At 40.0% G+C, this 27,883-nt stretch overlaps 1 protein-coding gene across 5 annotated transcripts in view; it reads left to right on the forward strand.

Moving 5' to 3' along the window:
- The first annotated feature begins 5,326 nt into the window (after positions 1-5,326).
- Positions 5,327-27,883, forward strand: part of VPS8 (VPS8 subunit of CORVET complex) — a 234,631-nt gene continuing 212,074 nt past the window's right edge. The window contains exons 1-5 of one of the 5 annotated variants that reach the window (XM_032171818.2): positions 5,327-5,395; positions 17,696-17,933; positions 19,293-19,361; positions 25,838-25,968; positions 27,649-27,742. In XM_032171818.2, coding sequence (XP_032027709.1) covers positions 17,781-17,933; positions 19,293-19,361; positions 25,838-25,968; positions 27,649-27,742 — 447 coding nt within the window. In that variant the 5' untranslated portion in view covers positions 5,327-5,395; positions 17,696-17,780. Of the gene's footprint in view, positions 5,396-5,759; positions 5,961-9,722; positions 9,738-13,529; positions 13,545-17,695; positions 17,934-19,292; positions 19,362-25,837; positions 25,969-27,648; positions 27,743-27,883 lie in introns of those variants that run through there. The other 4 variants (XM_058426256.1, XM_058426252.1, XM_058426253.1 and 1 more) reach the window with 4 other exon arrangements.

Here is a 27,883-nt window from a genome sequence, read left to right on the forward strand (position 1 = left end):
TGCATGTCACTTTCAGGCCAAGGCAATTCAGAGTCAGTGGGCTTTCTGCGCCCCTCTCTTCTGCCTCAGAGCATTTAGAGGCCATGTGTTTAGAAAACAGTGTTACCAGATGGAAAGAAACTGGGTTCCTGAGAACTGGATGGAGGAGAGAACTGCTCCTCATCTTCCTTGTATTTATTGCCCTGACTAATGCAGTGACATTTGAGCAAAGCCCTGAAGAAGGTGAGCGAGTGAGCCAAGTGGTTATCTTGAGAGAGGAACACTCCAGGTGGAGGGAACATGAGAGTGACAGCTGGACTAGGTTGAGTCACTTACAGAGAACCAATTTTATGCCTCTCCAGCCTGCTTGGACATTTCGACTCAATAAAGTTTGCATATGTATACAAGCAAACACAAAACTAAAGACTCCTGATTTTTAGATTAAAAACGCTGTACACCAGGTTTTGGTTTCGGCTTTTAAAATTATTATTATTTTCATTATTATTTATTATTTTTTTGAGACAGAGTCTCGCTCTGTTGCCCAGGCTGGAGTGCAGTAGCACAATCTCGACTCACTTCAACCTCCGCCTCCCAGGTTCAAGCGATTCTCCTGCCTCAGCCTCCTGAGTAGCTGGGATTGCAGGTGCCACCATGCCCGGCTAATTTTTGTATTTTTAGTAGAGACAGGGTTTCGCCATGTTGGCCAGGCTGGTCTCAAACTCCTGACCTCAGGTGATCCATCCGCCTTGGCCTCCCAAAGTTCTGAGATTATAGGTGTGAGTCACCTCATCTGGCCAAATTATTTTAATAAGCTTGATTCTTTAGAGTAATTTTAGGTTCACAGCAAAATTGAGAGGAAGGTACAGAGACTTCTCATACACTGCCTGCCCCAGGCATACATGGTCTCCTCCACCAGAGTGCTACATTAGTTACAGCTGATGGACCTGCGCTGACACAACATTACATTATTATTATCCACATCTACAGTTTACCTTAGGGTTCATTCTCGGTGTTGTACATTTTGTGGCTTTGGACAAATTTATGATGTTTCCACTATTATAGCATCATACAGAGTCGTTTCACTGCCCTAAAAATTCTCTGTGCTCCAACAAGTTCCCTTTTTAAAAAAGGAAAAGAGGCCAGTTTATTTTGTGATTGTGAGCAAAAAAGAAATGACAAAGGGATCCATCTCCTATTCTCTGCCTTTTGTTCTCAGGTACAGACATTTTTTTCCTTCAGGAGAGATGTGGCTTATTCTAGATGCAGGGGTAATAGTGATGTCTGGGTCGAGGTCTGCATCCTTCACTCTTGGGGAGAGCTGGAGGCAATAGAGCCGGAGTAAGGACACCATCCAACTGTGGCAGCCCTCAGTGGCGCCCCCTTCTAGCTCCTGTGCACCCCGCAGGCCAGCCCTCACTGCTTCCCAAGGCTCTGAGAGCTCACGTGCAACTTTTTTTCTCATTGGCTTAATTTCTCTTAAGACCACTTCACAAAAGCTCCATTGTAATCACTATCTGCTCAACTGCTTTGTCTTACTTACAAGTTTAGTAAACGCAAACATTCTTCTGTCTAGGTCTTACTGACCTGTAGAAAGTTAACTGATGAATGGTACATTTTAAATCAAAACATACTCTCTGAACCCCAAACATAGTAGAGCTTTTGGTACTCCTTCCAAAAAGAAGAAAATCATTACACTATTCTATATGGAAGAATTCCAATATATAAGCTGATACAAATTTTACCTTGCAAAAAAACCTCAATACCTATGTTTAGATAAGTACAAATGATACTTTAAGAAATTCCAGTATCACTGTTTCTCAAACTTGGATATTGTTCAGATCTTTTGTAAGGGGAAAAGTTTCTCACAGATATCTAGAGTTAGCTTATTTTTTTAATAATGTTGCATGCATATATGTGTATGTATATATGCAAACACAAAACTAAGGGCTCCTGATTTTTATAGATTTTATGCATCTATAAAACTAAAAATATAAATTGAATACAAACAAAACTACCAAATGAGGAAATGCAAATCTACAATTTTGATTTAATATAAGGAATGATATTTTGCTGAAGCCAATATTCACATGAATATTGTAATACTGTGTGATGACTCAATTCTCCCGCTACCCTTTGTTAGTGCAGCACACCACAATATAATTTGCCTATAACTTGGTGTGACCACATCATTTATTTTAAAAATCCTTCTCTGCTTTTTTTTTCCTCACAAGTCTGTAACAATTCACTCAGTACTATTTGCAATCACAAATCCAGCAGTGAAACTGCATTCCCAGAATAACTATAAAGGGCTGATAAATTTATACAGATATTCCACTCCAATAGTAATTCCATACAGGTTAAAATGAGAGACAATTTCATCTATCATATTGGCAAATCTTTTTTTTTTTTTTTAAGATAAAATAAATGCTGGTGGGGGTACGTGCAATGGGCACCACTGAGAGCTTCTGGTGAGAATCAAAACTGGCCTGACATTTCTGGGAGTCAGTTTGACCACGGGTATTCGCAGACTTAAGAGCTTTCAAAGCCTTTGAATCAGTAATTCCACTTACAGGTTGCTAGCCTAAGGAAGGAAATAATTTTAAAATGTGGGCAAAGATTTATGTATAAGGATATTCACGGCAATGTTCTTGTTAGCAGTAAAAAATAGGAACTCCTGTATATGTCCAAAAATAGTGGAATAAAGAAATACATGAAACTGTATCATTAATAATTATGTAGCCGTGACAATATTTGTGAACTATTTTAGTGATGGTGGATAGTGCTCAAGATATAATAGTGAAAAAAAGAGGATGGGCTATTAACTATATATCCTATAAATCTATAGAATACACAACTAAATATTCTATGCAGTCCTATCATGTCAAAAATGTAAATATACAAAGAAAAAGATACAACGGATAAGCCAAAACTATAAGTGCCTTTTTCTGGGATGTGAGTAATTTCTGCTTCATTTAAAAATATTTCCTGAATTTTCCAAGTTTTCTACAATAAGCACACTTTTTTTTTATTATTATTAAGGCAAACAGCCCTGGAAAGGATAGCATTTGACATTATTTCCTGCTGTGAACAGAGGTACATAAAAGGGCTGTTACTTTGGAGAGGTCTCAGAGCCAGTCTGGACCATCCTAAAATATTCTTTATTATAAGTTGAAATCTGCTTCTCTGCAACATCCATACACAGGTCGTAGGCTTGCTTTCTTTCTACAGCTATTCAGAATAAGTCTATGAGTGTTGCAGAGATATTTCAAAAGGGTCAGTTTTTTAAAGTCATGGCAAAAACCGCAATTGCTTGTGTACCAACCTAATAGCTACCTTTCCACTGCTCACCCCTATGACCCTGCTCTCCCCTACTTCTGCTAATTTCTTTTCCTCTGGATACTTTCAAAAGTTCTCTGTCACACAGGCTTTCTGGTCTCACCAGCTTGCTTATCCTTCTGTAGACAGTCTCTAGTTTAATAGCTTTTCTAGAAAAATGTGATATTCAGAAGCAAAGACCGGTTTCCAGCCTTCTAAAGCACAGCTATCATCTTGCCACTCCTCTGCTCAAGTTCCTCTGGAGACTCACCAGAAGAGCAGAATGCCCCAGCTTAGCGTGCAATGTCTTCCTGGATCTGGTCCCAGCCTTTCCAGCCTCATAGCCCACCACATCTCTAATATATACTCCACCAGTGTCTTCAAACTATGGGTTGCTCTGCATCACTGAGTACTGAAATGAATTCAGTAACCAGCACTTAAAAAAAGAGAATAGAATAGAAAATACCAAGTTGTATTGTACATTCTAAGGGCAATTACTGTCTCAGCATATCTATCTATCTATCTATCTATCTATCTATCTATCTATCTATCTATCATGCTCACATATATGCGCATACTGTGTGTATTTTTATACTAGGCCATGGCTGAAATGTATCTATTTTTTTTTTGAGACAGAGTCTCACTCTGTTACCCAGGCTGGAGTGCAATGGCACAATCTTGGCTCACTGCAACCTCTGCCTCCGGGTTCAAGCAATTCTCCTGCCTCAGCCTCCCGAGTAGCTGGGACCACAGGTGCATGCCACCACGCCTGGCTAATTTTTGTATTTTTAGTAGAGACAGGGTTTCTCCATGTTGGTCAGGCTGGTCTCAAACTCCTGACCACCCGCCTCAGCCTCCCAAAGTGCTGGGATCGCAGGCGTGAGTCACCGCGCCTGGCCTGAAATGTATTTCTTACTGTGAGGGATGATTAAAAGAAGGTTGAAAGCCACTGCCCACACCACGGCTACATTAGGCCAATAACTAGTTCCCTAACTTGCTTTGTACTGCCTTTGATCCCACCCTTCCCTCAGCTAGGCATTCTCCCTGCTCTCTGCTACTGAAATCCTTCAAGGACCTGACAAGATACCACATCCTTCCTTGAGTGTTTCAACCTTTCCCCTTGTCTGTGATCCGAAAATGGCGGTTCAATGTCTTTCTTTATATTACTCAAAACAGACTGCCTTGTATTTTGTTATGTCTGTACACTGAATTCTTAGAAAATAAATACCTGGAGGGCAGGGCAACACCTTCGGGTCTTCTGAAGGCCCAGAAGTCTAGTGAACCTAGCTGATGCTCAAAAATGTCTGCCCAACCGAATATTTTCTGTATCTCCTTCCAAGAGTATCTTCTGGTGTTCTTCCTCCTATTTTCTTGACCATAGCCCCCAGCAGGCCTAAAATCTGTGTCCTGGGGCTAATGTTACCTACAGTGATGACTCTAGAAACCAGTCTGTTCTGAAAGCTTTCACCTTTCTTCAGGAGCGATAAGAGAAATAAGCACACGTTTTTGTTCATTTTTCAGATGTTTCCTTTTTTGAGACTGTTTCTCCTATATTTTTGGTGTTAAGATGTATTTTGGGGAGCAATACTGACGATGTATTAGAAGATAATAGTTGGTATTTTAGTATGTGTGTGCCTATTGTCCTTATTTGACAAAATTAATTGGCAATTCTGAGTTCATCTTTAAAAAAAAAAAAAGTTAAAAAGAATTTACTGGTTGCAAACTCCAAAAGGCAGGGAATCAACTTCCTTTCTGGGCTGGCTGCAAGTAAGTTCACTTTCTTAAAGGAGGAGCTTTCTCCTCTCACCTCAAGGACTGCTATTTATTTGTCTGCGCTACTCTTTCCACGTTTCCATTCTCTTGGTCCTCAAGATGTGAATCACCCATTTTTTCCGTGGGGGAAGACAGTGTATCTCTGGCCCTTTAAATAGGGGCGTGGTGAAGAGGCGCGGACCGCCCAGGAGGGGGAGCAGTGAGAGGAGGAAAGCGGAAGCGCTGCCCGTAGTGGTAGGTAGTGCGCGTGCGTGAGGCTAGAGCAGGGGGTGCGGTCACGTGGGCCGGCGGTCCAGGGCCGCAATGGCAGCAATGGCAGCAAGCTCAGGTAACGAGTTTCCAGAGAGCGGGTCCGTGGGGAGGAGACAGGATTGAGGGGCCGTATTCAGGGTAGGAGGAGAGCGCGCGACAGGTCTCTGAGCCTTGGCGCCTCCTCCCCGCGCGACAGCGGCGCGACTTCGGGGAGCGAACAGAGCAGCCCCTGACGGGCTAACCGGACCCGAGCCACAGGCCGGGCGGGGTTGATTCTCGAGTGGAGGGGCGTGTCGTACGTTGGCCCGGAACTGGGTCGGGCAATTTCCACTTACTGGTTCCAAATGAATGTGAAAATTCAAATGGGCTTAAGTAAAAAGGGATTTATTGGCTCCAAACCTGGAAGGAGCTGGGGTATCACTAAATCCAGTGACTCCAGTGATGTATTTGTGTATTTCTCCCTTTCTGCAAAGGACCAGTAACCCCTCAGTTCCCTATCTCCTTTGCGACTATAATTGCAAGCCTCATTCTGTCCTGTTACAGTCGTGCGACAAGTAGGCTGATGGACTGGCGCGCCCGCTTCCCCGACTGTGAGCCTAGGTGGCGGGTGTCATGCCCCTCCCCACTCCTGGGCGGAACAGGTGTGTAGCCCGTCTGTGGGGCCTGGGAAACAGGTGTGGACCCCTTTATCCTCCAGGGACTGATATCAGGGTGCCTGAGCCTGAGGCTTAGATGGGGTGTCCACCTCTTAGGATCGGTGCGCACCCTGTGAGGCTGGTTCCAGTTTGTCTCCACGTGCAAGTTGTGCACCAGAGTGAGGGCAGCAGGGTGAAAGGTGGGCCTCTGAAGTTCGAGGCTACTCCTGTGCCTTGGCCAGTTCTTCGTGCTTGGCACCTGGGGAAGGAGGGAAACAGCTGCTCAGAGTGTCTGGGTGTACAAAATGGGGGTGCTTCACAGAAGAATAGGGTGGCAGGAGGTAGGATCGGTGAGAGGTTCCATGGCCGTGGGTTATCAGGAATAGCTAGCTGGGGAGCCTTCTTTAAATAAGCAGGCCCCCTCCACTTCTTAGATTCTTGTTAGAATGAATAGGAAAGCTTCCGTCCTCTGCACCATCCACCCTCTACCATACTCTACTTTCCCCTACTGAAAAGCCCCAAAACCCAAGCAAAACAAGCATGGATGTTAGCTTGTGGTGCTAAACTTTATTCCAAATGTCTGCGTTTGGGAGATAATTACATGTTAATTGTCTGTGTATGCCTATGTCTGCCTGTGTGGGTTTGAGGTATATCTAATACAAATGTGGATGGAGAATCTGCATATGTTTGTGTAAGACATGGGTTTGCCCATGGTTAAATTTAAGCACAGAGTAGGTATTGAATCCTCTGGCAATAGAATCTAAGAAGTGGAGGGGGCCTGCTTATTTAAAGAAGGCTCCCCTCTGGCAATAGCTGGCCTGTTCCATAGAGTATGCAGTAAAGATAAATGGAAAAAAAATTCGTTGAACTACTGGGCTTTATATGGTCAAAGAGACATATGTGAGAAAATTCTTTCCAGAGCTCTAACAGAGTAATATGTTGATTTTTTCTTTATATTTAATATATTTTCTTCGTATCTGGACCATTGTCAGCAGATGGGTGTTTTCTGTCTTCCAGAATATTGGGACATGTTGGTGATTCTTGGCTGTATCTCACTGTTCCATTGACATTGACATTGACCCCCAAAAATTCAAATGGGCTTAAGCTAAAAGGGATTTATTGGCTCCAAACCTGGAAGGGGCTGGGGTATCACTAAATCCAGTGACTCCAGTGATGGACTACTTGTGTATCTCTCCCTTTCTGCAAAGGACCAGTAACCCCCAGTTCCCTATCTCTTCTGCAACTGTAATGCAAGCCTCATTCTGTCCTGTTACAGTCATGGGACAATTAGGGGATACGTTCTGAGAAATGTGTAGTTAGGCAGATTTTGTCGTTGTGCAAGCATCATAGTGTACTTATACAAACCTAGATGGTATAGCCTACTACACACCCAGACTATGTGGGATGACCTGTCGCTCCTAAGCTATAAACCAGCACAGCATGTTACTGTACTGAATACTGTAGGTGGTTGTAACACAGTGGCCAAGTATTTGTGTATCTAAACATAGAAAAGGTACAGTAAAAATACAGTTTAAAAGATTAAAAAATGTGCACCTGTATGGGGCACTTACCATGGATGGAGTTTGTAGGACTGGAAGTTGCTGTGGGCGAGGCAGTGAGTGAGTGGTGAGTGAATGTGAAGGCCTAGGACATTACTGTATACTACTGTAGACTTTGAACACTGTACACTTAGGCTGCACTAAATTTATTAAAAATTTTTTTCTTTCTCCAATAATAAATTAACCTTAGCTTACTGTAATGTAACTTTTATGTTACAAACTTTTAAAAAAGTTTTTGACTTCTTCGTGATAAAACTTAGCTTAAAATACAAACACATTGTACAATTAGCTGTACAAAAATACTTTCTTTATATCCTTATTCTGTTAGCTTTTTTCTATTTAAAAAATTTTTAATCTTTAAAAACTGAGATGCAAACACACACATTACCCTAGGCCTACACAGAGTCAGGAAGATCCCGCTGGAATGTCTTCAAAGGCAGTAACACATAGGGAACTGTCATCTCTTATGATAACAATGCCTTCTGGAATACCTCCTGAAGGACCTGCCTGAAACTGTTTTACAGCTAATTTTTTAATTTTTAAATAAGTAGATGAATACACTCTAATGATAAAAAGTATAGGATAGCAAATACATAAACCGGCACATAGTTTATTATCAAGTATTATGTACTGCACATAATTGTATGTGCTTAGCTTTTATACTGCTGGCGGTGCAGTAGGTTTGTTTACACCAGCATCACCACAGACAGATGAGTAATGTATTGCATTACAACAGCTATGACATCACTGGGCTACAGGAATTTTTCACCTCCATTATGTGTAATCTTAGGGGACCATGGTTGTATATGTGGTCTGTCATTGACCCAAAATGTCTTTTTGGGGCACATGACTGCATATAAATGCATAAAAGATGTGACTGCAGATGACTCCTGTGTTATGCCATCCAAGATTAAGCACCCCAGAATAAAGAGAAATTCCAGAAGTACCTTGACTGGCCACATAGGACACAAGAATGTGATGTGCCTACTCTTCTGCTCCCCTAGCTAGGCAGATAGGGTACTTGATTGGCAGCAACACCAAAATCACATGGTTGGAATGGAGGAGAAGCAGTTGCCCTCCAGGAAAGATGGCAATGGCGCTGGAGTGTTTTAACCTTTGTTTTTTCCATTGCAATTCAGCAAGATGCTTCCAGTTACTTCTTGCTCTTAAAAAAAAAAAAAAAGAATAAATCTCTCATGACTCTATATCCTTCTTCACACCTAACCAAGAGAAATTGAGATGACAGTTAATTGCAAGTTAATAAAGAAGGCCATCATCTACTCAGCCTTTACCTAAGTGGAATCCTGTCTTTTGCGCATTTACCTTACAAGAATTTACCTGTATCAGTTATGCGAAGAAGAAAAGGGAGTATATTTCAGCCTACACAAGGCCCTTGTGCTTTTTGGGAGGAGTTCTTTGGAGCTGAAGTGGGTCTGAGAAGAGAGATTCTCAGGATAGTGGAGACAGTATTATAGAAGCTGGAAGTGATCATTTTTCTCTGTTATTTATTTCACTTGCTACCTCATACACATATTGATGTAAAACTGATCAATAAAGTTAGAATTTGTACATTATCTAGATATTTGTAGACTTAGTTCATATTATTGTTTTATATATTGTGATAGGGGATTAGATTTTGCTTTTCTAGACTGGAGCCGATTGTGTCTGACAATTCATAGCAGTAACTTAGCACTGTATACAGGAAGGTCTTAGGCACTGTTCCTTCCCCTTTTCTTTTTAACATTTTTTAATCTGTGTGTACTTATGATCACTCTCCTCATTTAGACATTCACCAACAGAACAGAAAGAGAAACAGAGGGTTGGGCTTTTTCGTTGTGGCAGTTCTGGCACTGTGAGCTACAATTACCTGAATGTGCATTCTTGGAAAGAAATTCCAGGGTCAAGTAAAGCAGCCCATCCCAGTATATAGTAATGTCGCTCTAAATAGGGTCTGTATCTAAAGGTCATGAATGAGGTGAAAATTGAGTACCCTCAAAGTACCCCAAGAGGGAGTCATATCAGAGACTGACAAGCGGTGGGTCTCTCAGGAAGCCCGGTACAGCCAGATCTTGTTTTTCATGTTGGAACTGCATGGCGTTTGTTATTTTGAGCACAGGTGACGTGAATTGCTTGGGTGTGAGGCATGTGAGAACTGAGACATAGAACAGCAGCTGACCATCTCCTATTCTGTGCTCACTGTGAAGCAAGAAGTTATTGAGTGGAGGTATGCAGAGTCTCTGGCTCTATGTGAATCATTTCTTTTTCTTTCCTTCCCGTTGCTGAAGATAATAGATGAAATCCTGTAAATTGAATGGAAGTATGGTACCTTTCCACTGTATTCATCTTGGCCTCTAAGCTGAATTAACGTAAAAGAACATAAAACATCCGAGACTGTGGGATTTGCATCATGTTATAAATGAGCTCAATGATTTAAAAATATCTTTCCTAGATGCAAAGAATGGAACTTGCACAGATGGAGGCGTTTTGGAGTAGTGTAACTAACCATTCATTATATTACATGACCAGAACTGCTATTTGAGATTCTGGAAGCCAGTGATGCATCTTGCTTGGGTATTTACCTAGGGAGGGAGGGAGGGAGGGAGGGATGAGTGGGTGGGTAGATGGGTGGGTTGATCAGCTGCTGTGTCATATCGGCACAGGGAATAGAATGGTGAACAAGGCAGATCTGGTCTTTGCTCTCTCATGGAACCTGCATTCTAACTGGGGGCAAGGAGTGGTGGTTTAGACAATGAGGAAATGATTACAATGTGGTTAAGTGTAGTAAAAGAGGAGAACGATGTTATGGGTGCAACTAACAGGGAACATAGCCTAGTTGAGCAGGGCAAAAAAAGGCCTTTCTAAGGAAGCAAAGTTTTAGCTGATAGTTGATAAATATGACCTGCAGTGGTTGACAAGCTTGACTACATATAAGTAGTATTCAATTATAGCTTGGCTTACTTATTATGGTATAGATTCCTATATGCTGTGAGTCAAATAACATCCTCTGGAGCTTAACAATGACAAGTAATAACATTGATAGATTTAATTTGCAACACAGATGTTATTCCTGTCTCCTAGTTCCTATGTTAATCAAACATTTTTTGAATGTCTACCTAGCTGTGCAAGCCAGTAAGCCCAGTGATGTGGAATATTCAAAAGAGCATGGCCCCATTTTTATTATATAGCTGGGGAGAAAAGATAGTCACATGGTAAATTAACTAATGAATCAGCATGAGGAAAGAGCCAAGCCACTGTTTTAAAAGAAGACATGTTTTCTGAATTCAGAGGACGTTTAGGGAAGGAAGAGGTCATAGGCAGATCCAGTTTGAACAGTGTCCAGAAGGAAGAAAGGAAGTTAGATAAATGTAGAGAAAAAGAAAAGGAAAGGGAAGGTGAATCAGCTTGAGCAGACATGGAGGGAAAGTGGAAGCTATTCATGAAGCACTTTTAGTGCAAAAATAATAAATTCAATTGTAAGGGAAGGAGGCAGAAGGATCAACTCATGTGATATCTGGAGTCACAGGCTTAGAATTTGGGATTTTTATCCTGGAGGCATTGGGAATCTGTTAAAAATAAGTCCACTTGTGCTGGGCACGGTGGCTTACACCTGTAATCCCAGCACTTTGGGAGGCTGAGGCGGGCAGATGGCTTGAGCCCAGGAGTTTGAGACCAGCCTGGCCAACATCATCTCTATGAAAAATTCAAAAAATTAGCTGGGCATGGTGGTGTGCGCCTGTAGACCCAGCCACTTGGGAGGCTGAAGTGGGAGGATTGCTTGAGCCTGGGAGGCAGAGGTTGTAATGAGCCAAGCTCATGCCACTGCACTCCAGCCTGGGTGACAGAGGGGGACCCTGTCTCAAAAAAAAAAAAAAAAAGTCCATTTGCCAGAAGGTAATAGAAAACTAATAGAAGTTAATCCACCATTGCATTTTATTTTTCCCTTTACAAAACAAACCACAAAACAAAACAAAGGAATGAAGAGAAATACTTGGATTGGGAAGGCCAAAAATAAAATTTGCTTGTAATGTTGTTACTATATCATGATTTTGTGATTTTTTTCTAGCATTATATAGTAAATAAAAACGATTCTATTTCATTGTAATGTGAAAAAGTATCTCATATGACACTTTTAGGAGGAAAAGAATGTCAGGATTAAACAGGATCGTGGAGATTGAGAACAGTTAGGAATAAATGTTTGCCAAGGTGAAAACTGGTGAAAAGCCAGGCATGGTGGCACAGGCTGGTAGTTGCAGCTACTTGGGAGATGTGAAGTAGGAGGATCGCTTGAGGCCAGGAGTTTAAGGCTAACCTGGGCGACATAGCAAGATCCCATCTCTTAAAAAAAACTGATGCAAGTTTAACTTGGCCTAATACAGGTCACACATTCTAGAGTTCTTATTCAGTTAGCCAGTGTCATAATTAAGTCATTGCTGTTTATATGGCACATATCTTTTTTTTAATGGTCCTTGAATCATTAATTGGTTGAGAACAACAATTAAGGGGAAATAACAATTATCAAGATGTCAGATACTGCGTAATTATGATTCCATGACATATATTTCCTATCAGATTAATCTGATTTCATTCTAAGAGAGACTAAGAAATCACATAGCCTGTTTTGTTATGTGCAAGTACTGTCTGGTATGGCATCCCCTTAAGAACTATAAAAACACTAGCTCACACGATGGTTGGGTGAAGAACTAGTTGTAGAATTGCATCCCAAGAGGAATTTATGAGTGGTTCATTATCAGCCTTTTACTGGGATAACATTTAAGGGATAGCTGAAGCAGGATCGGTATCGTGTGAAATATTAAGCATCATATATTAAGCATTTCATCATTGGTGCATATATTGGAATGAAGGGCCTGCTTAATAAACATATGGGCAACACCAACCCACAAGGGAAGGGTTAATATTTCAGAATGTTGGATATGTTACCAGAAACAAATTAACTTATATTTATTAGTACAGTTGACCCTTGAACAATGCAGGGGTTAAGGGCGCTGCCCCCTCAACCAGTGGAAAATCCGAGTACAACTGTGACTCCCCAGAAACTTTACTTCTGTTACCTACTGTTGACCAGAAGCCTTACTGATAACATTAACAGTCGTTTAACACACATTTTGTGTGCTATTTGTATTTAGTTACAATAAAGTAAGCTAGAGAAAAGAAGATACTAAGATTCTAAAGAAGAGGAAATATACTTGCTTTTCATTACATGGAAGTGGATCATTATAAAGGCCTTCATCCTTGTCTAAACGTTGAGTAGGCTGAGGAGGAGGAGGAGGGGTTGGTCTCACTGTCTTGGGTGGAAGAGGCGGAAGAAAACCCACCTGTAAGTGGACCCTTGAAGTTCAAACCTGTGTTGTTCAAGGATCAACTCTCTATTCATTTCCTATTGTTGCCATAAATTACCGTAAAGTTAGTGGTATAAAACAATGCAGATTTATTTTACAGTTCAGTACTTCACAAGTCTGACCCCAATCTCACTAAAATTAAGAGGTCAAGACAAGACTTCAGTCCTTCTGGAGGCTGTAGGAGACCATCTGTTTCCTTGTCTTTCACAGCTTCTAGAGGCTGCCTGCATCCTTGGCTCCTAAGCCCCATTCTCCATCTTCAACGCCTATGACATGGTGTCTCTCTGATTCTACTTCTCGTGTCACATCTCTTTCTCTGGTGTTCTTTTCTGCCTCTCTCTTCCACTTTCAAGGACCTTTGTGATTACATTGGACCCACCCAAATCATCCAGAATAACCTTTCTGTCAAGGTCTTAATTTAACCTGCAAAATCCCTTTTGCCATATCAAGTAACATATTCATAGTTTCTGGGAATTAGGACTGGCATTGTTGGATACCCTTATACTGCCTACCACAGGTGGATTCCCAACTCAGGTACTTTCTGAAAAATTCACAGAAACTGCTTGTGTGAACTCTCCTTTTAAAAAAATTTGAGCATGATAACCTTTTGATTCATCAGGTCTATTTGAGTTGGAAAAACTTACTGACTAAAATGAAGAAAGGAGTAACTGCTGGTAAGTGACAAAAGAGGAACTTGGGAAGGGGACGTAGTTGCCTTCACTAATAAAGGGTAGACCAATTTTGATGTTAAAAAAATCCAAAACATGAGTTTAGAATGAGTTAGTAACAATAAGACACTTCTATTATAATTGAAGTTTTTATTAAGTGTCTTTGTTGCTTTGGTGGGGGCTGTACTAGTCTTAGACAAAACCCCTACCATTCAGCTCATGAAGAACTGCTGTGATAGCCAGGATATCGTTCTGATATGCTTAGCACTGGCTAGACCTTTACAAAAATACTGGATTTGGTTTTAGAATCTTTAACTTTAGAAAAATTTGAAAATCTTGAGGTTTTAAATATAATAGCTAATATCTGTTGAAAATTATGTCCAGACATTATTCTAAATGCTTTATAGTCGTATCATTTGTTCCTCACAGGAGCCCTGCAAAGTAGGTAGTTGCATTCATAAGAGCCAGGACTCTCAATTTTAAGTGCTAAAAGAAAGGGGGAAGTAGAGGCCGGGCGCGGTGGCTCACGCTTGTAATCTCAGGACTTTGGGAGGCCAAGGCGGGCGGATCACGAGGTCAGGAGATCGAGGCCATCCTGGCTAACATGGTGAAACCCCGTCTCTACTAAAAAATACAAAAAATTAGCCGGGCATGGTGGCGGGCGCCTGTAGTTCCAGCTACTCGGGCGGCTGAGGCAGAAGAATGGCGGGAACCCGGGAGGCGGAGCTTGCAGTGAGCCGAGATTGCGCCACTGCACTCCAGCCTGGGTGACAGAGCAAGACTCCGTCTCAAAAAAAAAAAGGGAAGTTGCGAGGGTATATGTTGGTTTATATAGCCAAACTGCCAGAAGGCTATGGGCAGAGCTAACTTCGTAGAAGACTAGAATCTGAGGCTTGAATAATGTCAGGAGTTTCTTCTCTACTTTGTTTTTTTTTGTTTTTTAGAGACGGAGTCTTGCTCTGTTGCCCAGGCTGGAGTGCAGTGGCGCGAACTTGGCTCATTGCATCCTCTGCCTCCCGGGTTCAAGCAGTTCTCCTGCCTCAGCCTCCTGAGTAACTGGGACTACAGGCAGACGCCACCACGCTTGGCTAATTTTTTTTTTTTTTGTATGTTAGTAAAGACGGGGTTTCACCGTGTTGCTGCCCAGGCTGGTCTTGAACTCCTGAGCTCAGGAAATTCACCCGCCTTGGCCTCCCAAAGAGCTAGGATTACAGGTGTGAGCCACTGTGCCCAGCCTCTACTTCTTTTTTTTTAGATAGGTTTCATTCTTGCTAGAGAATCTGTACCTAGAACCTAAGTTCTATCAATAGAGGTACATCTCCAGTCACAAATGTTTAGTGTTTAATTAGGTTTGTGTCAAGTGAGTGATTTCTTTTCTGCAGAAGAGAGCCGGGTGGGGAGTGTGGGATCTGCTCAGCCGCATTATTCATTGTATAGAGAACAATGGAAATACCTCTTCCTCATCAGTTCCATTTTAATGAATCCTGGTGAAAGACTCTGGCTGTCACATAATCCCTTTTACTAAGGGATTTTTGACCATTAGCCTCTACAAGAACACATGGTTTGAAGGAGCCCTTCCCAGAACAAGAGACGCGTTCTGAGCAAACAACACAAATGTCCACAATATTCCATTTTAATGATATAGAAATAGGTTCAGAAAAGGTAAACAAATTAACCAAGGTCACAGGTAGGAACTCATAAAGTCCAGATTCAGACTTGATTTTTCTATTTTATTTTTTGGAGGGTCAGAGGTGGGGAGAAGTGATTATTTCCTGGTCATTTCTAAGAAAAGTGGCCACAACAGCAGACCTGAGTTTAGTAGACACTTTGGCTTGTGTTCTTTCCACTTTGCCACCACGTTACATCGGTAAAAGGAGCTCAGTGAAATGAAGGTCAGAAACGGGGCAGGGTAGCTTGGCGGGATGATATCTTCAGGGAGTGCCTGATCACCTGACACTTCTTCAGTGTGATACTGGGGTTCACAGATGCTGAATTGTTATATGGTCTTGGAACCTCTTAATAACTCCAGATATGAGATAAAAAGAGCTGGAAAAAAATTGTTTTCCTTTCTGAGTTATTTTGGAAAGACAAATATATGAAACATTTTAGATTATTAAATCAGTTAAACATTATTTTCCTATATGGTCTTTCCCACTATTTTTGAAAAATGTATAAGAATAAAAGTTAATAACTATCTTTAGGAACCACTGAATGTGAATTAGATTGCACATATTTGTAAATAGTTGTTAAATAATTGCAACCATTTTTGCTTAGTGGTACAAATAGGAGCTGAAAGACTTCATTAAAAAGTAATTTGTCATGAGCCAAGGTCTTTGAAGAAATGCATATAAACATTCGTATTGCTACTGCATTTGGGTTATTGCAAAAGGAGCCCTATATTTAGAACCTGATGTTGGAAAGATACTTTAAAATGTTGCCAGGCAAAGAGTGGCCTCAGTTATGTGTTTTAGGAATGTGTTTGATAGTGTGTGTTTTATTAGGACACAACCCTATAAACAGAAAACCCATTTTTTTGTAGCATGTGAAAGAAATTAGTCTGTATTTGGTAATATACCAAATAGTGTAATAGCTAGAAAGGTTGGTTTCAGCTCTTGAAAAGTCAGTTTCATGAGTCCATGATTTATACAAAGTATTCATTTCTTTTAATATGATAAAAATGAAACATCAAAGGAAGTGAAATTAATTATAGGTACTAAAATAATGAGCTTCATTAGATAAAATTGTCAGTGAATTTTTGGCGTATTGTTTAAAAACAACTAATCTCAGTTCACTTTTTAAAAAATTAGTTATTTCAAGCCAGGCACGGTGGCACATGCCTGTAGTCACAGCTACTCAGGAGGCTGAGGCTGGAGGATAGCTTGAGCCCAAGAGTTGGAGGCCACGTTGACAATATAGTGAGACTCCATTTCTTAAAAGAAATTAAGTGGCTCAGTAATTGCAAGCCTTTTTTTTCTGCCTTCACTAACATGCACAATCCGTCTTTACTAACATACACAATCTAATTTACTAAGAGAAGCTCACTGCAGGGCAAGGGTTGTTGGTGGTAGTGGTGTTTATACACACTAAGGGCAGTATGTAGTTTGAAAGAGCTTTGCACTGAGAGTTTCGCCAGTTGTTTGGTACTGTGAAAAACATAGTTTAGAAAACAAAATGATCTTTATTATTATTATTATTATTAGGGCATTGTTTCTGTTTTCATATTTTTGCTTTATCCTAAACAGGTGAAGCTAACTGGACTTTTTAAAGTTGGGTCACTTGTAGCCTAATTGAAACACAAAGTAAAATCATTTGAAAGCAAACTTAATTATTAAACTTGTGTTTTAATGTATATTTTAGCTTTCTAAAATGTTTTAAGTATATTTTAGCTTTCTAAAAATGACAGTTTTGCAAGTAAACCAGATTATCTGTGATTTTTGATATAAGCGCGATCTGTCATTTAGAGCTGTGAAATAATAAAAAGCTGTATACGTTTCTAGTTTTCTTTAGTATTTCATTTTTCTCTGAAAGTGTCCATGTTTCTCTATGACTAGCTCTGTTTCTAGAAATCTCTGGTAGGCTATGGAATTATTTTATCTTGGGGTCATTGTTGTTTCCTTTAGTAGATCTGAACCCTTAGGTTTGCTCGTGTTGTATTAAATAGCTAATTGTTCATCCTCAGTGTTTCTGCTAGGCTCCCAGAGACGTCTGTGGCCCTGTGCAGAGGCCAACAACAAAACTGGTTTATATGCTTATTTCTAGGGGAACTGGAGCACTACCCTGGGGTTTGGAACGTAAGGAAGGCATTAATTGCCGCTTTTGGCACCGATTTACCCTTATGCTGTTAGGTAAATAAATCTAGTTGGTACCAGGTCTAGTGGCTGAGCCTATTTAGTTATCACTATCACCAGTTTCATGACTTTGGGTGGTGGGCCACTTCCCAAAGTCCTTGAGCCCAAGTTAGCTATTCCTCCTTTATGCTCTCATTGAAACCCTCTCCTAATAACATACCCTGTACCCCACTGTTAATTTCAGTTTGCCTGCAATCAGATGTTTAGGTGAAATCTGACCAAGTAAGTCTTTGGAATGTCCAGTTGACAAGGAGGAAATCTAAATGATACTGTTTTGTTTTGTTTTTGTTTTTTTCTTTTTTTGAAAAGATATGATCATTCAGGTCTTTGTGAGCTAAGGCCAAACAAAAAAACACTTGCTTTGATGGACTGAATACTGTTATTAGAAGTAAATATGGAAAATGAACCAGACCATGAAAATGTGGAACAGAGCCTCTGTGCCAAGATGAGCGAAGAAGAGCTGAATAAGTCTTTCAATCTAGAAGCTTCACTTTCAAAATTCTCTTACATAGATCTGGACAAGGAACTGGAGTTCAAAAATGATCTGGTAAAAATTTGAATTTCTGTCAAGTGATAATGTTTAACCAGTGTTGATTAGACCCAGAGACTCTTAAGTCTGTCATTTTTGCATGGGTTAATAGGAGTCTGTGTATAGTTTTTTTTTTTTTTTGGATACAGGGTCTCACTCTGTTGTCTAGGTTGGAGTACAGTGGTGCAAACATGGCTCACTGAAGCTTCAACCTCCTGGGCTCAAGTGATCCTCCTACCTCAGCCTCCCAAGTAGCTGGGACCACAGGTGTGTGTCACCATGCCCGCCTAATTTTTAATTTTTTTGTAGAGAGAGTCTCGCCATGTTGCCCAGGCTGGTCTCAAACTCCTGGACTCAAGCAATTCTCCCTTCTTGGCCTCCCACGTGTATATTTTTATGAGATAACCTTACTCTTCATTTGTATAGTCCATTACAGTTTATGAAACAATTTGATTCATGTTGTCATTTGAGCTTCACAACTCTCACAACACTCTGATAATCCATTGTATAGATGAAGACACTGGCATGCAGCTATATGTAAATGACTTCTCAAAGTCACAGAGCCAGTGGTAGGTTCCTTATCTTGCACAGCATTTTTTTCTCCCTTTGATTTAATATTATGTTAATGGGTTTCTGTGAGTATGAGAATAACAACATGTTGCTTGACTTAATTATCTCTCACCGTAATTTATGAAATAACTAAGAAATGTGATGTCAGACTTTTGCTTATTGCTTATGACTTATGTCTAAACTTAGAAAATTAGGGGTTTGCTTAGATGTTGTTTTGTCATGTTTAAGAAAGCAGATGCAAAAGTCTTTCAACAGAAGTTTTCTGGAAAGTAGGCCGGGTGTGGTGGCTCACGCCTGTGATTCCAGCACTTTGTGAGGCCGAGATGGGTGGATCACTTGAGGTCAGGAGTCCAAGCAGCCTGGCCTTATGGTGAAACCCCATCTGTACTAAAAATACAAAAAAGATTAGCTGTGTGTGGTGGCACATGCCTGTACTCCTAGCTCCTCGGGGGGCTGAGGCAGAATTGCTTGAAGCCGGGAGGTGGAGGTTGCAGTGAGCTGAGATCACACCATTGCACTCCAGCCTGGGCATCACAGCAAGACTCTGTCTCAAAAAAAAAAAAGTGTTCTGGAAAGGGCTGTCAGGATAGTGCAGTTAGTGCATATATGTCCTTGATAGTAAATGAATGTGTAGATAGGAAAGGAAACCACTCTGTAGTTTTGACTTATTACTATGGATTTTTGAGTTGATCATTTTGGTGGTAAGTTTGTCTTTTAACTGATGGTGGTTTTAATCAACTAAAACCTCTCACAATTATAAGCAGAAAGGCATCATTTTGTGAGCATTATTTTTTTTTCTTTATTTAGATTGATGACAAGGAGTTTGATATTCCTCAAGTTGATACTCCTCCAACACTGGAAAGCATACTAAATGAGGTAAGTGAATATTAATGATTACTGTCATTTTGTGGCATTAATCGTAATACTTTTTGGATTAGTTATCATCCATGCACCTAGATGTGCACTATCCAGTAGGGTAGCCACTAGTCGTGTGTGTCAGTTTAAAATTTAAATTAATTATAATCAAATAAAAATTTAATTCCTTGGCTGCACAAGGCACATTTCAAGTGCTCAATAGCCACGTGTGCTCTAGTGGCTACTATGTGGCTAGGGGACAGCATAGATAAAGAGTATTTCCATCATCACAGAAAGTTCTCTTGGACAGCAGTAGTCTAGATTGTGAGCTTCTCAAGGGCATAAACCATCTCTTGTTCATCTTTAGAGTCTTTGTGCCCAGAACAATGCCTAATACTTGGCAGACTTTAAAATATATTTTATTAAGTGAATTGAGATGCAAAATTTATGTCACTTTTGAGGTTTGTATTATGTGTTGCTAATGGTTAAGTTTTTTCTACCACTGATATTCAAATAGCTTGTCCTCTGACACTAAAGAACATCTTGCAACCTTATAATAAGCTTCATCACTCTTCTACATGAAGAAAACTAATCTTTTATAGTTTATCTTATGAATACCATTTCTAATGAGAAGTTTTTCAGAGTTTTGAAATGGTGTTATTCTTTTCTGAATTGGGAGATCAAAGGCTTTCTAAAGGGGCTCTGTGAGAGTACATGGTTGGTGAAGCACGCCTGTTTTATGTACCCTGCATCTGCTGACGACCCTTCAACTCAGTCTTCTTCATTTTTTAAAAACTTGCTTGGGACTTCCCTTGGAGGTTTTAGCTTCTATTTGAGAAAGATCTTGCAATGTATAAATCTATTTCAAATCCGCAGTTACGTTTTCCAAAAGATAAAGACCCAAAAGTTCCCCACAGAAAGGCCCACATATACCAAAGCTCCGAATGAGTTGGGCCTCTGTCTTTATTATTTCTTTGCCTATCCTATGAGGGTTGTAGGCAGCGCTTTATAGGATGCAAACTACTTTCTCTGTCAATTATGTCTTTTATTTTTCTTGTATGGCTTTTATTTCTATGTTTTATATCAGTTTGATGTTGCTGTTACTTTGAGTGTATTTTAACTTTGAATGTGTTTTAACTTCAGAAATGTTCTATATGTTCTGTGTGAAGACTTAAGCATTTTTAGTTTTGACAAAGAAGGCTCTGGTCCATGAAAGAATATTCTGTTACAGTGAAATGTCCTTTATTTACTTTCTAATATAGAGGAAATCTTTCATTTAGAGGTGAGAAGATTAATTTTAGTCAGTTTTGTTAAAATGGCCTTAATTGCATCCTCATTTCAATCATTAAGTGTAACATAAAAATAATCTTAGAGGACTGTGTATAAGGCCTTGTTTGTAAATTATTATATAATATCAGCAAAGAAAATAATGCTCATCTGAATGAGCTGTGGTTCATAACGCAGGAAAACTGCTCCTGCACAGCAACTTTCTTATCTATGAGTAACAGTAAGTATAGTCATTAGTGGTTTACTAAGAAGATAACACTGTTATCATCCTCAATAGTAGTTTGAGTGCCTAGTGTATTTGGGTCATGGTGTTAGATGTTGGGGTTATAAAGTGCAGTATGACTATCTCTGTGCTTGAGAGGGAAATGAGGCTGGGAACTGGCCAGACTTTACACCTCCAGGGAACCAGGCAAGCTGTAAGTGGAAGAAAACATAGTTCAAATTGTAGACCATTATGAAGACTATAAGGGGGCTGTGGGGAGTACTAAAGAAAATGACTGAAGGAAAAAATGAAAAGGGCCAAAGTAGAAAACATAAATAAGACCTTTTCTCAGGATATGTGGATGCATATATTCTATAATGTTCATTAATATCAACCTTAAGGGAGACTGGGAAGAAATGGACATCCAAGTTTTTTTGTTTGTTTTTGTTTGTTTGTTTTGAGATGGAGTCTCACTCCGTCGCCCAGGCTGTAGTGCAGTGGCACGATCTTGGCTCACTGCAACCTCCACCTCCCAGGCTCAAGCGATTCTCATGCCTCAGCCTCCCGAGTAGCTGGGATTACAGGTGCCCGCCACCACGCCCAGCTAATTTTTGTATTTTTAGTAGAGACGGGGTTTCACCATGTTGGCCAGGCTGGTCTCAAACTCCTGACCTCAAGTGATCTGCTGGTGTCGGCCTCCCAAAGTTCTGGGATTACAGGCATGAGCCACCATACCTGGCCAATACTTTTTAAAGTAGAAATTTAGAGATTACTGAGACATCCTAGATCTCAGAATTTAGGGCATGAAAGAATGTTACTAGGTATTGCCATCCTTTGAAACTATGCTTCTTCTGAGATTTTTAATTTTGAAATTCCATTCTTTAACTATAACCTTTTTCCCCTATTCCCTTCCATTGAAACTGTTTTTTGGCCTCATTAAGACCAAGTCTTTGACCCTTTCTAATCTCCGAGTCTCTGAGAATAGTCCTAGGTTTACTTCAGTCCTGCTATTGGATTGTGCAGCCAGAAATTTCTTTTGAACTTTTCATTGAAGTATATCATACATAGAGGAAGGTGCACAAATCATAAGTGTACAGTGTGGTGAATGTTAACAAACTAAACAAGCTGTGTAACCAGAATCCAGATAAAGCAGCAGAACATTGCTAGTACCCCAGAAGCTCATCTTGTGTCCCTTTAGTACCCAAACCCAGGGTAATTACTACTCTAACTTCTACCAGCATTGATTAGTTTGCCTGCTTTGAACTTTATATAAATGGAATTATATAGTGTGTACTCTTCTGTTTCTGATTTCTTTCCCTTAATATTATGTTTTTAGATTTGTTCACATTGCTGTGTAAAATTCCTTGTGACTATACCTTTATTCATTTTACTGTTGATAGGTATTTGTGTAGTTTCTAATTTCTGACTACCATGAAGAGTGCTGCTGTAAATTTTCTTACTCATGTGTTTTGGCATGTACATACTTACACACATTTCTGGTTTTTATCTGTTTTCATTTTGTTTTTTTTTGAGACAAGAGTCTCACTCTATCACCCAGGCTGGAGTGCAGTGGCGCGATCAGGGCTCACTGCAACCTCCTCCTCCTTGGTTAAAGTGATTCTCATGCCTCAGCCTCCCGAGTAGCTGGGATTACCGGCATGCACCACCACACGTGGCAAAGTTTTTTGTATTTTCAGTAGAGACGAGGTTTTGCTATGTTGGCCAGGCTGGTCTCGAACTCCTGACCTCAGGTGATCTGCCTGCCTTGGCCCCCCAAAGTGCTGAGATTACAGGCATGAACCCCTGTGCCCAGCTTTATATACATTTCTGTTGGGCATATACCTAGGAGGGGAATTAGTGGGTCATCAGGTATAGTTCTATTCAGCTTTAGTATACATTGGCGCCGTTTTCGGAAGTGGTGGTATTTATGTACACTTCCAGCAACAGTATGAGATTTCTGATTACTATATCCTTGTCAACTTTTTGTTTTGTCTTTTTCACTTTCATTCTTAACAGATGTGTAGTGCTATCACATCATGATTTTAATTTGAATTTCCCTAAAGACTAATGAAATTGGATACTTTGACATAGGTTTTGACCATTTGAATATCTCTTTGGTGAATTGCTTTTTCATATAATTAGCCTACTTCTGTTGTTTTATTTTTTAAGTGATTTATAGGAATTCTTTATATATGCTAATACAAGCCCTTTATTTGATGTACATATTGTATCTTCTTTCTTTCTGTACATTACCTTTTCACTCTATTAATGGTTTCTTTTGAGGAGCACAAGTTCTTAATATAGTTCAGCTTATTAAAATTTTCCATTTGCGTGCATTTGTGTGTCCTATTTAAGAAAATTTTTCCAATTCCAAGGTTATGATGATGTTACCCTATTTTGTTCTAAAACCTTCATTGTTGTTCCTTTCATATGTAGATCTGTAGTTCATCTGGAATTTTTTTTGGGTGTGACAGTGTGAGCTATGAGCCAGCACCATGTACTAAAAAGAGTATTCTCATCTGGTGTCACCTTTGTTATAAATCAAGTGATCATATATGTGTGGATCTGAGTCCATTGGTGTGTCCATACTTGCCTCGATCTCACATTCTAGTGATTGAAACTTTATAATAGGTCTTGATATCTGGTAGTTTAAAATCTTCCAGCTTTGATGTTATTCTTCAAGATTGCCTAATTTATTGTTTTTTTTTTTTGCATTTTCATGTAAGTTTTAGAATTAGTTTATCAGTTCACAGATACACACATATACACACACACACAAATCAGCTGAAATTTGAAAGGATTGTGCAGTTTTTTTCACATCAGTTTGGGGATAATTGATACTTTTACTGTGTAGCAGTAGTTTTAAATTCAGTCTTGACATCTTCACTTCTTTTTTTCCCTTCACTTTTTCTTTCACTTATCCTGTAAGCCTGGCTTAATTCATCTGATCCATTTTCTTTAATTATGTCCCCAGGCTTTTTAAGAAAATCAAATAACATTTTGATTGACTCTCTTGTTTAAGATCTTAATGCTGCTGTATTTATTTCTGAATTATTTCCTTCCCTTTTCCTACAGCAATCGTCCCAATCTTTATAGCACTCAAGCAACATAATGTCTTATTGCCAGTCCTGACCCTCTTTTTAGAAGACCTATGTGTAGAGATATCTGGAAAGCAGTGGTAAATTTGGACCTAAACCTTGAGAAATGTTGATGCTAAAGACACAGATTTTGGAGTCATTAGATAACATGGTTCTTAAAGCTATAGATATGGATGAGCTTACTCAAATAGGAAGTCCATGAAGTAGGAAGAGAAGAAGAGAGCTTAGAATATAATCCTGGGGGACAATCGTATTTAAAGGTTGGGCTGAGAAGAAGCTAGCATGTGACTAATAGGACACATAAGTTAGCGGAGAACCAGGAAGGAGAGATGTACCGAAAACTAAAGGAAAAGAAAGCTTTGAGATGTAGTGAATGAGCCAGGCGTGGTGGCATGCACCTGTAGTCCCAGCTTCTTGGAGGCTGGAGTGGAAGATTGCTTGAGTCCAGGAATTTGAGGCTGCAGTGAGCTGTGATTGTGCTACTGCACACCGGCCTGGGTGACAGGGAATGGTCAACAGGGTTAAATGATGCCTGGAGGACAAGAACATGCTAACAGAAAGCAGGCCAGTGGATTTGGCTAATAGCATCAGCAAGGTCGGTAGGAGCTTGTAATGAGTGGGTCGAGGTAGTGAGTAGACATTAATCTCTCAAGTACATTGATTGGAAATGGTAAGGCAGAAGGTGGTGCAGCTGAAAGAGACGGTGAGACATCATTCTCTGATGTTTGTCACTCAGAATCAACTTGTGCAAAGCCAAGTTCCTCATCCTGCTTTATCTGCCATTTGTCTGCTTTCTAATTTCAGTGAGTAGAGTCACCTTTTACCTGATTGTAGAAGCTGGAAACCTTGTACTCTTCTTTGACTTCTCCCTTACCTCTCCTCCCATCCGTACCCCTACTCAACCCCCCATTTCAATGGTAACCAGAGACGTTTGATTTTTTTCTCCATAATGTGTTTCATCATTCCCTCTGTTGACCTCTTCTGCAGCTTCTTAGGTTGGGATCTCCTGTTTTTCCTTGATAGTGCAATAGCCCTCTTACTGGTCCTTAAAGTCTTCTTGTCTCCCTTCATCCATTTTTCATACTGCCCCACTTACCTTTTTAAAACATGGTTCCCACTTCTTTTAAACATGTTTTAAAACATGTCTTTCCACTTCTTAAAAATGTCAGTTGCCTTCCCACTGCCTGCTATATATAGTATACTAAATATTCATTAAATGAGTACTGGTTATGTGTCAGGCATTATACTAGGCACTAGAGGTACAATGATGAACAAGATAGACATGGGCCCTGCTGCCATCTAGTGTAATGGAATATAAGGCTTTTTTATGGTTTGGGTACCAGCTTATCTTTCTAGGGTCATCTCCAACTTCTGCTTATGTCCTCCAGACATTTTGGACTACTACTTTTCCCATGGACAAAATCTGTATTGTGAAATCACTGTGTCTTTCTGTGCTGTTTCCTACCCAGAATGCCTTTCTGCACTGTTTCCTACCCAGAATGCCTTTCTGCTGTCTGCTTGTCATTTTTTTTAATAGTAGACTATTTATAGTCAGATGGTGTTTGTTTTCTTCAAATTAGCCATTGGCTTTTAGTTAACTGCTAAATCATCTGTAAAAGCTTGATTTTTAAGAAATATTCTACAGCTAACAGTAATCTGCATAACTGCTTCTGCTTCTTCCTGCTACACAAAAGAAGTTTTTGGGGTGACTTCTTTGTAGAGAGAAATAGCTATCTAGAATTTAATACTAGTAATTCTGTATGGTGCCTTTCCAGTCAATAAGAATGCATGGAATAGAGGCGAAAAGCAGAAATAAGCACTTATGTGCTCTGGAGAAACCCATTAATGCCTGACTCTTTTCATAGAGTATTTGGATTTTGAATGTATTGATTTATCTTCTTCCAATTTAGACTGATGATGAAGATGAGTCTTTTGTTCTTGAGGATCCTACATTGTTAAACATTGATACTATTGATTCTCACTCCTATGATACTTCATCTGTGGCAAGCTCAGATAGTGGTGACAGGACCAACTTAAAAAGGTAGGTATTCATGTCAATCATACTTGCTTACAGTTGAAGTATTCAATTGTTTCAAATGTAAATATTGTACTTTTTAAAGTACAATGTGGTCTGTTGAAGCCTTGCGTGGGAAGTAGAAGGGATATAATATCTTGAAAATTTTGGTACCGTTAAGGAAGAATGTAAAAGGGTAGGTGCCATGACCACAGTCTGAACTCTCGGTAGGAAGCCATAATGATAGCCAGGGACTCCTGGAAGCAGGAGAGCCCTTGGAGGAAGCACAGATTAAACCTAGCACAGTGTCTGTGGTGGAAACATGCAGCTTGGTTCACTGCCCTACTGTTCTGCGCACCCTCCCGCACCTCCCTGTCATCCCCGTTCTCTAAGATCAGCTTTCCTTCATTCTCTTGGAGTGGATTCAGAGAATCACAAAGATGATTAAAAATTCAGGAAAAGGACTTCTAACCCTAAATAACTTAAATTTGGGCTGCTTTTCACCTTCCAAGTTCTTGGAGAGACTATGAAAAGGAAAGAGAAGTGGAGGAATCATACTATAAATACATTATTGAATTCACGTGTAACTTTAATATTGCGAAAGTGATCTGTTTTTCTTCTTCGATTTTGCCTGTGTCAATGCTCTTTTCTTTAGGTTATCTCTTATGGGATAGGGGCCATTGCTGGATATGTTAACCTGTTCAACAATGTGTCCTTCAAATAGATAACTTAAATGTTTTTGATGATCTGGTCACTACCTGCTTAAAAGATGTGTCATCTTGTCGCCTACAAAATTAAGTCAGAACTCCTCTGCATGGCATCAGTCTGGGCCACGCTTACTGTTTTGACCTGATCTCTAAGCAGTCACACTTCTGCCCTCCTAGTCTGTACCTTTTGTGTATGTGTACCCCAGACACACTGTACACGTTTACATCTTCATATTTCTGCCCGTGCGTTTTGCCTGACAAACTCCTAGTCATCCATCAAGGTCAAATTAGTCATCTTCTTTTTTCTATAGCTATCCCTAATGTCCCCCAAATAAACAGAATTAAACTGTTCTTCATTTGCATTTATATGGCACTTAATTCATATTTCTAGTATAACATTTATCCTTTAGAGTTACTTCTCAGCCTCTCAGCTGTGAGATCCTTGACAGTAATAACTGTGACTTTCTTATTTTTGTATTCCCAGAGCATACTTCTAGTGATACAGAGTAGGTGCTCAGTAATGTTGGGTAAAAGTTTAAAAGTTACTTTTTGTATGAGGATGAGTAGAGGAGGAATTTGAGGAGGTGGTTGAAGATTGAGAGGGTGGTCATAGGAGAAGCAGCAGCACAGGAAAGGTGAGCAAGGGTAAGAAGGCAGTAGGGTAATGTAGACTTGCAGGCCGGAGGAGTGCTCTGTAGGCAGCCTTCTGGAGAACATGAGAACCTACTGCCGCATTCCCTGAGGGGGGCATGGAGCAGTTTGAATCGTGAGAAAGGAATGGTGATTTGATTCATTTTCCTGCTTTGAGGTTCAAGGCGGGTTTAATACATTTTAAGGTGGGATTGTTAGATCGGTCATACCTCTTTTAAAAACAGATCTAACAAATTACATACAATGTTGTCTTCTGCTTTTTGTGAGTGTGTGTTTTCTTTCAAAGCTTTGGGACCTCGCCTTTTCACTATTTTTGTCTGTTTTTAAATGTTTTTCTTTTTTTTTTTAGAAAGAAGAAATTACCTGATTCTTTTTCACTTCATGGATCAGTTATGCGCCATTCACTTTTGAAGGGAATTTCTGCCCAGATAGTGTCTGCAGCTGTAAGTATTTTGTTCTTTTCCCTCAACTTTGTAACCAGCAATGGCATAATGAAGTAGGAATGAGCCTAAAACAAAATACAGCACTTCTCTTGGCCCGAGGCTTAAGAAAAATAGAATCTGGCTTTCATGGTTTTTGTGTGA

The sequence above is a fragment of the Hylobates moloch genome, unplaced genomic scaffold (genome assembly GCF_009828535.3).
Source record: "Hylobates moloch isolate HMO894 unplaced genomic scaffold, HMol_V3 SCAFFOLD_13, whole genome shotgun sequence".
NCBI classification, from domain to species: Eukaryota; Metazoa; Chordata; class Mammalia; order Primates; family Hylobatidae; genus Hylobates; species Hylobates moloch.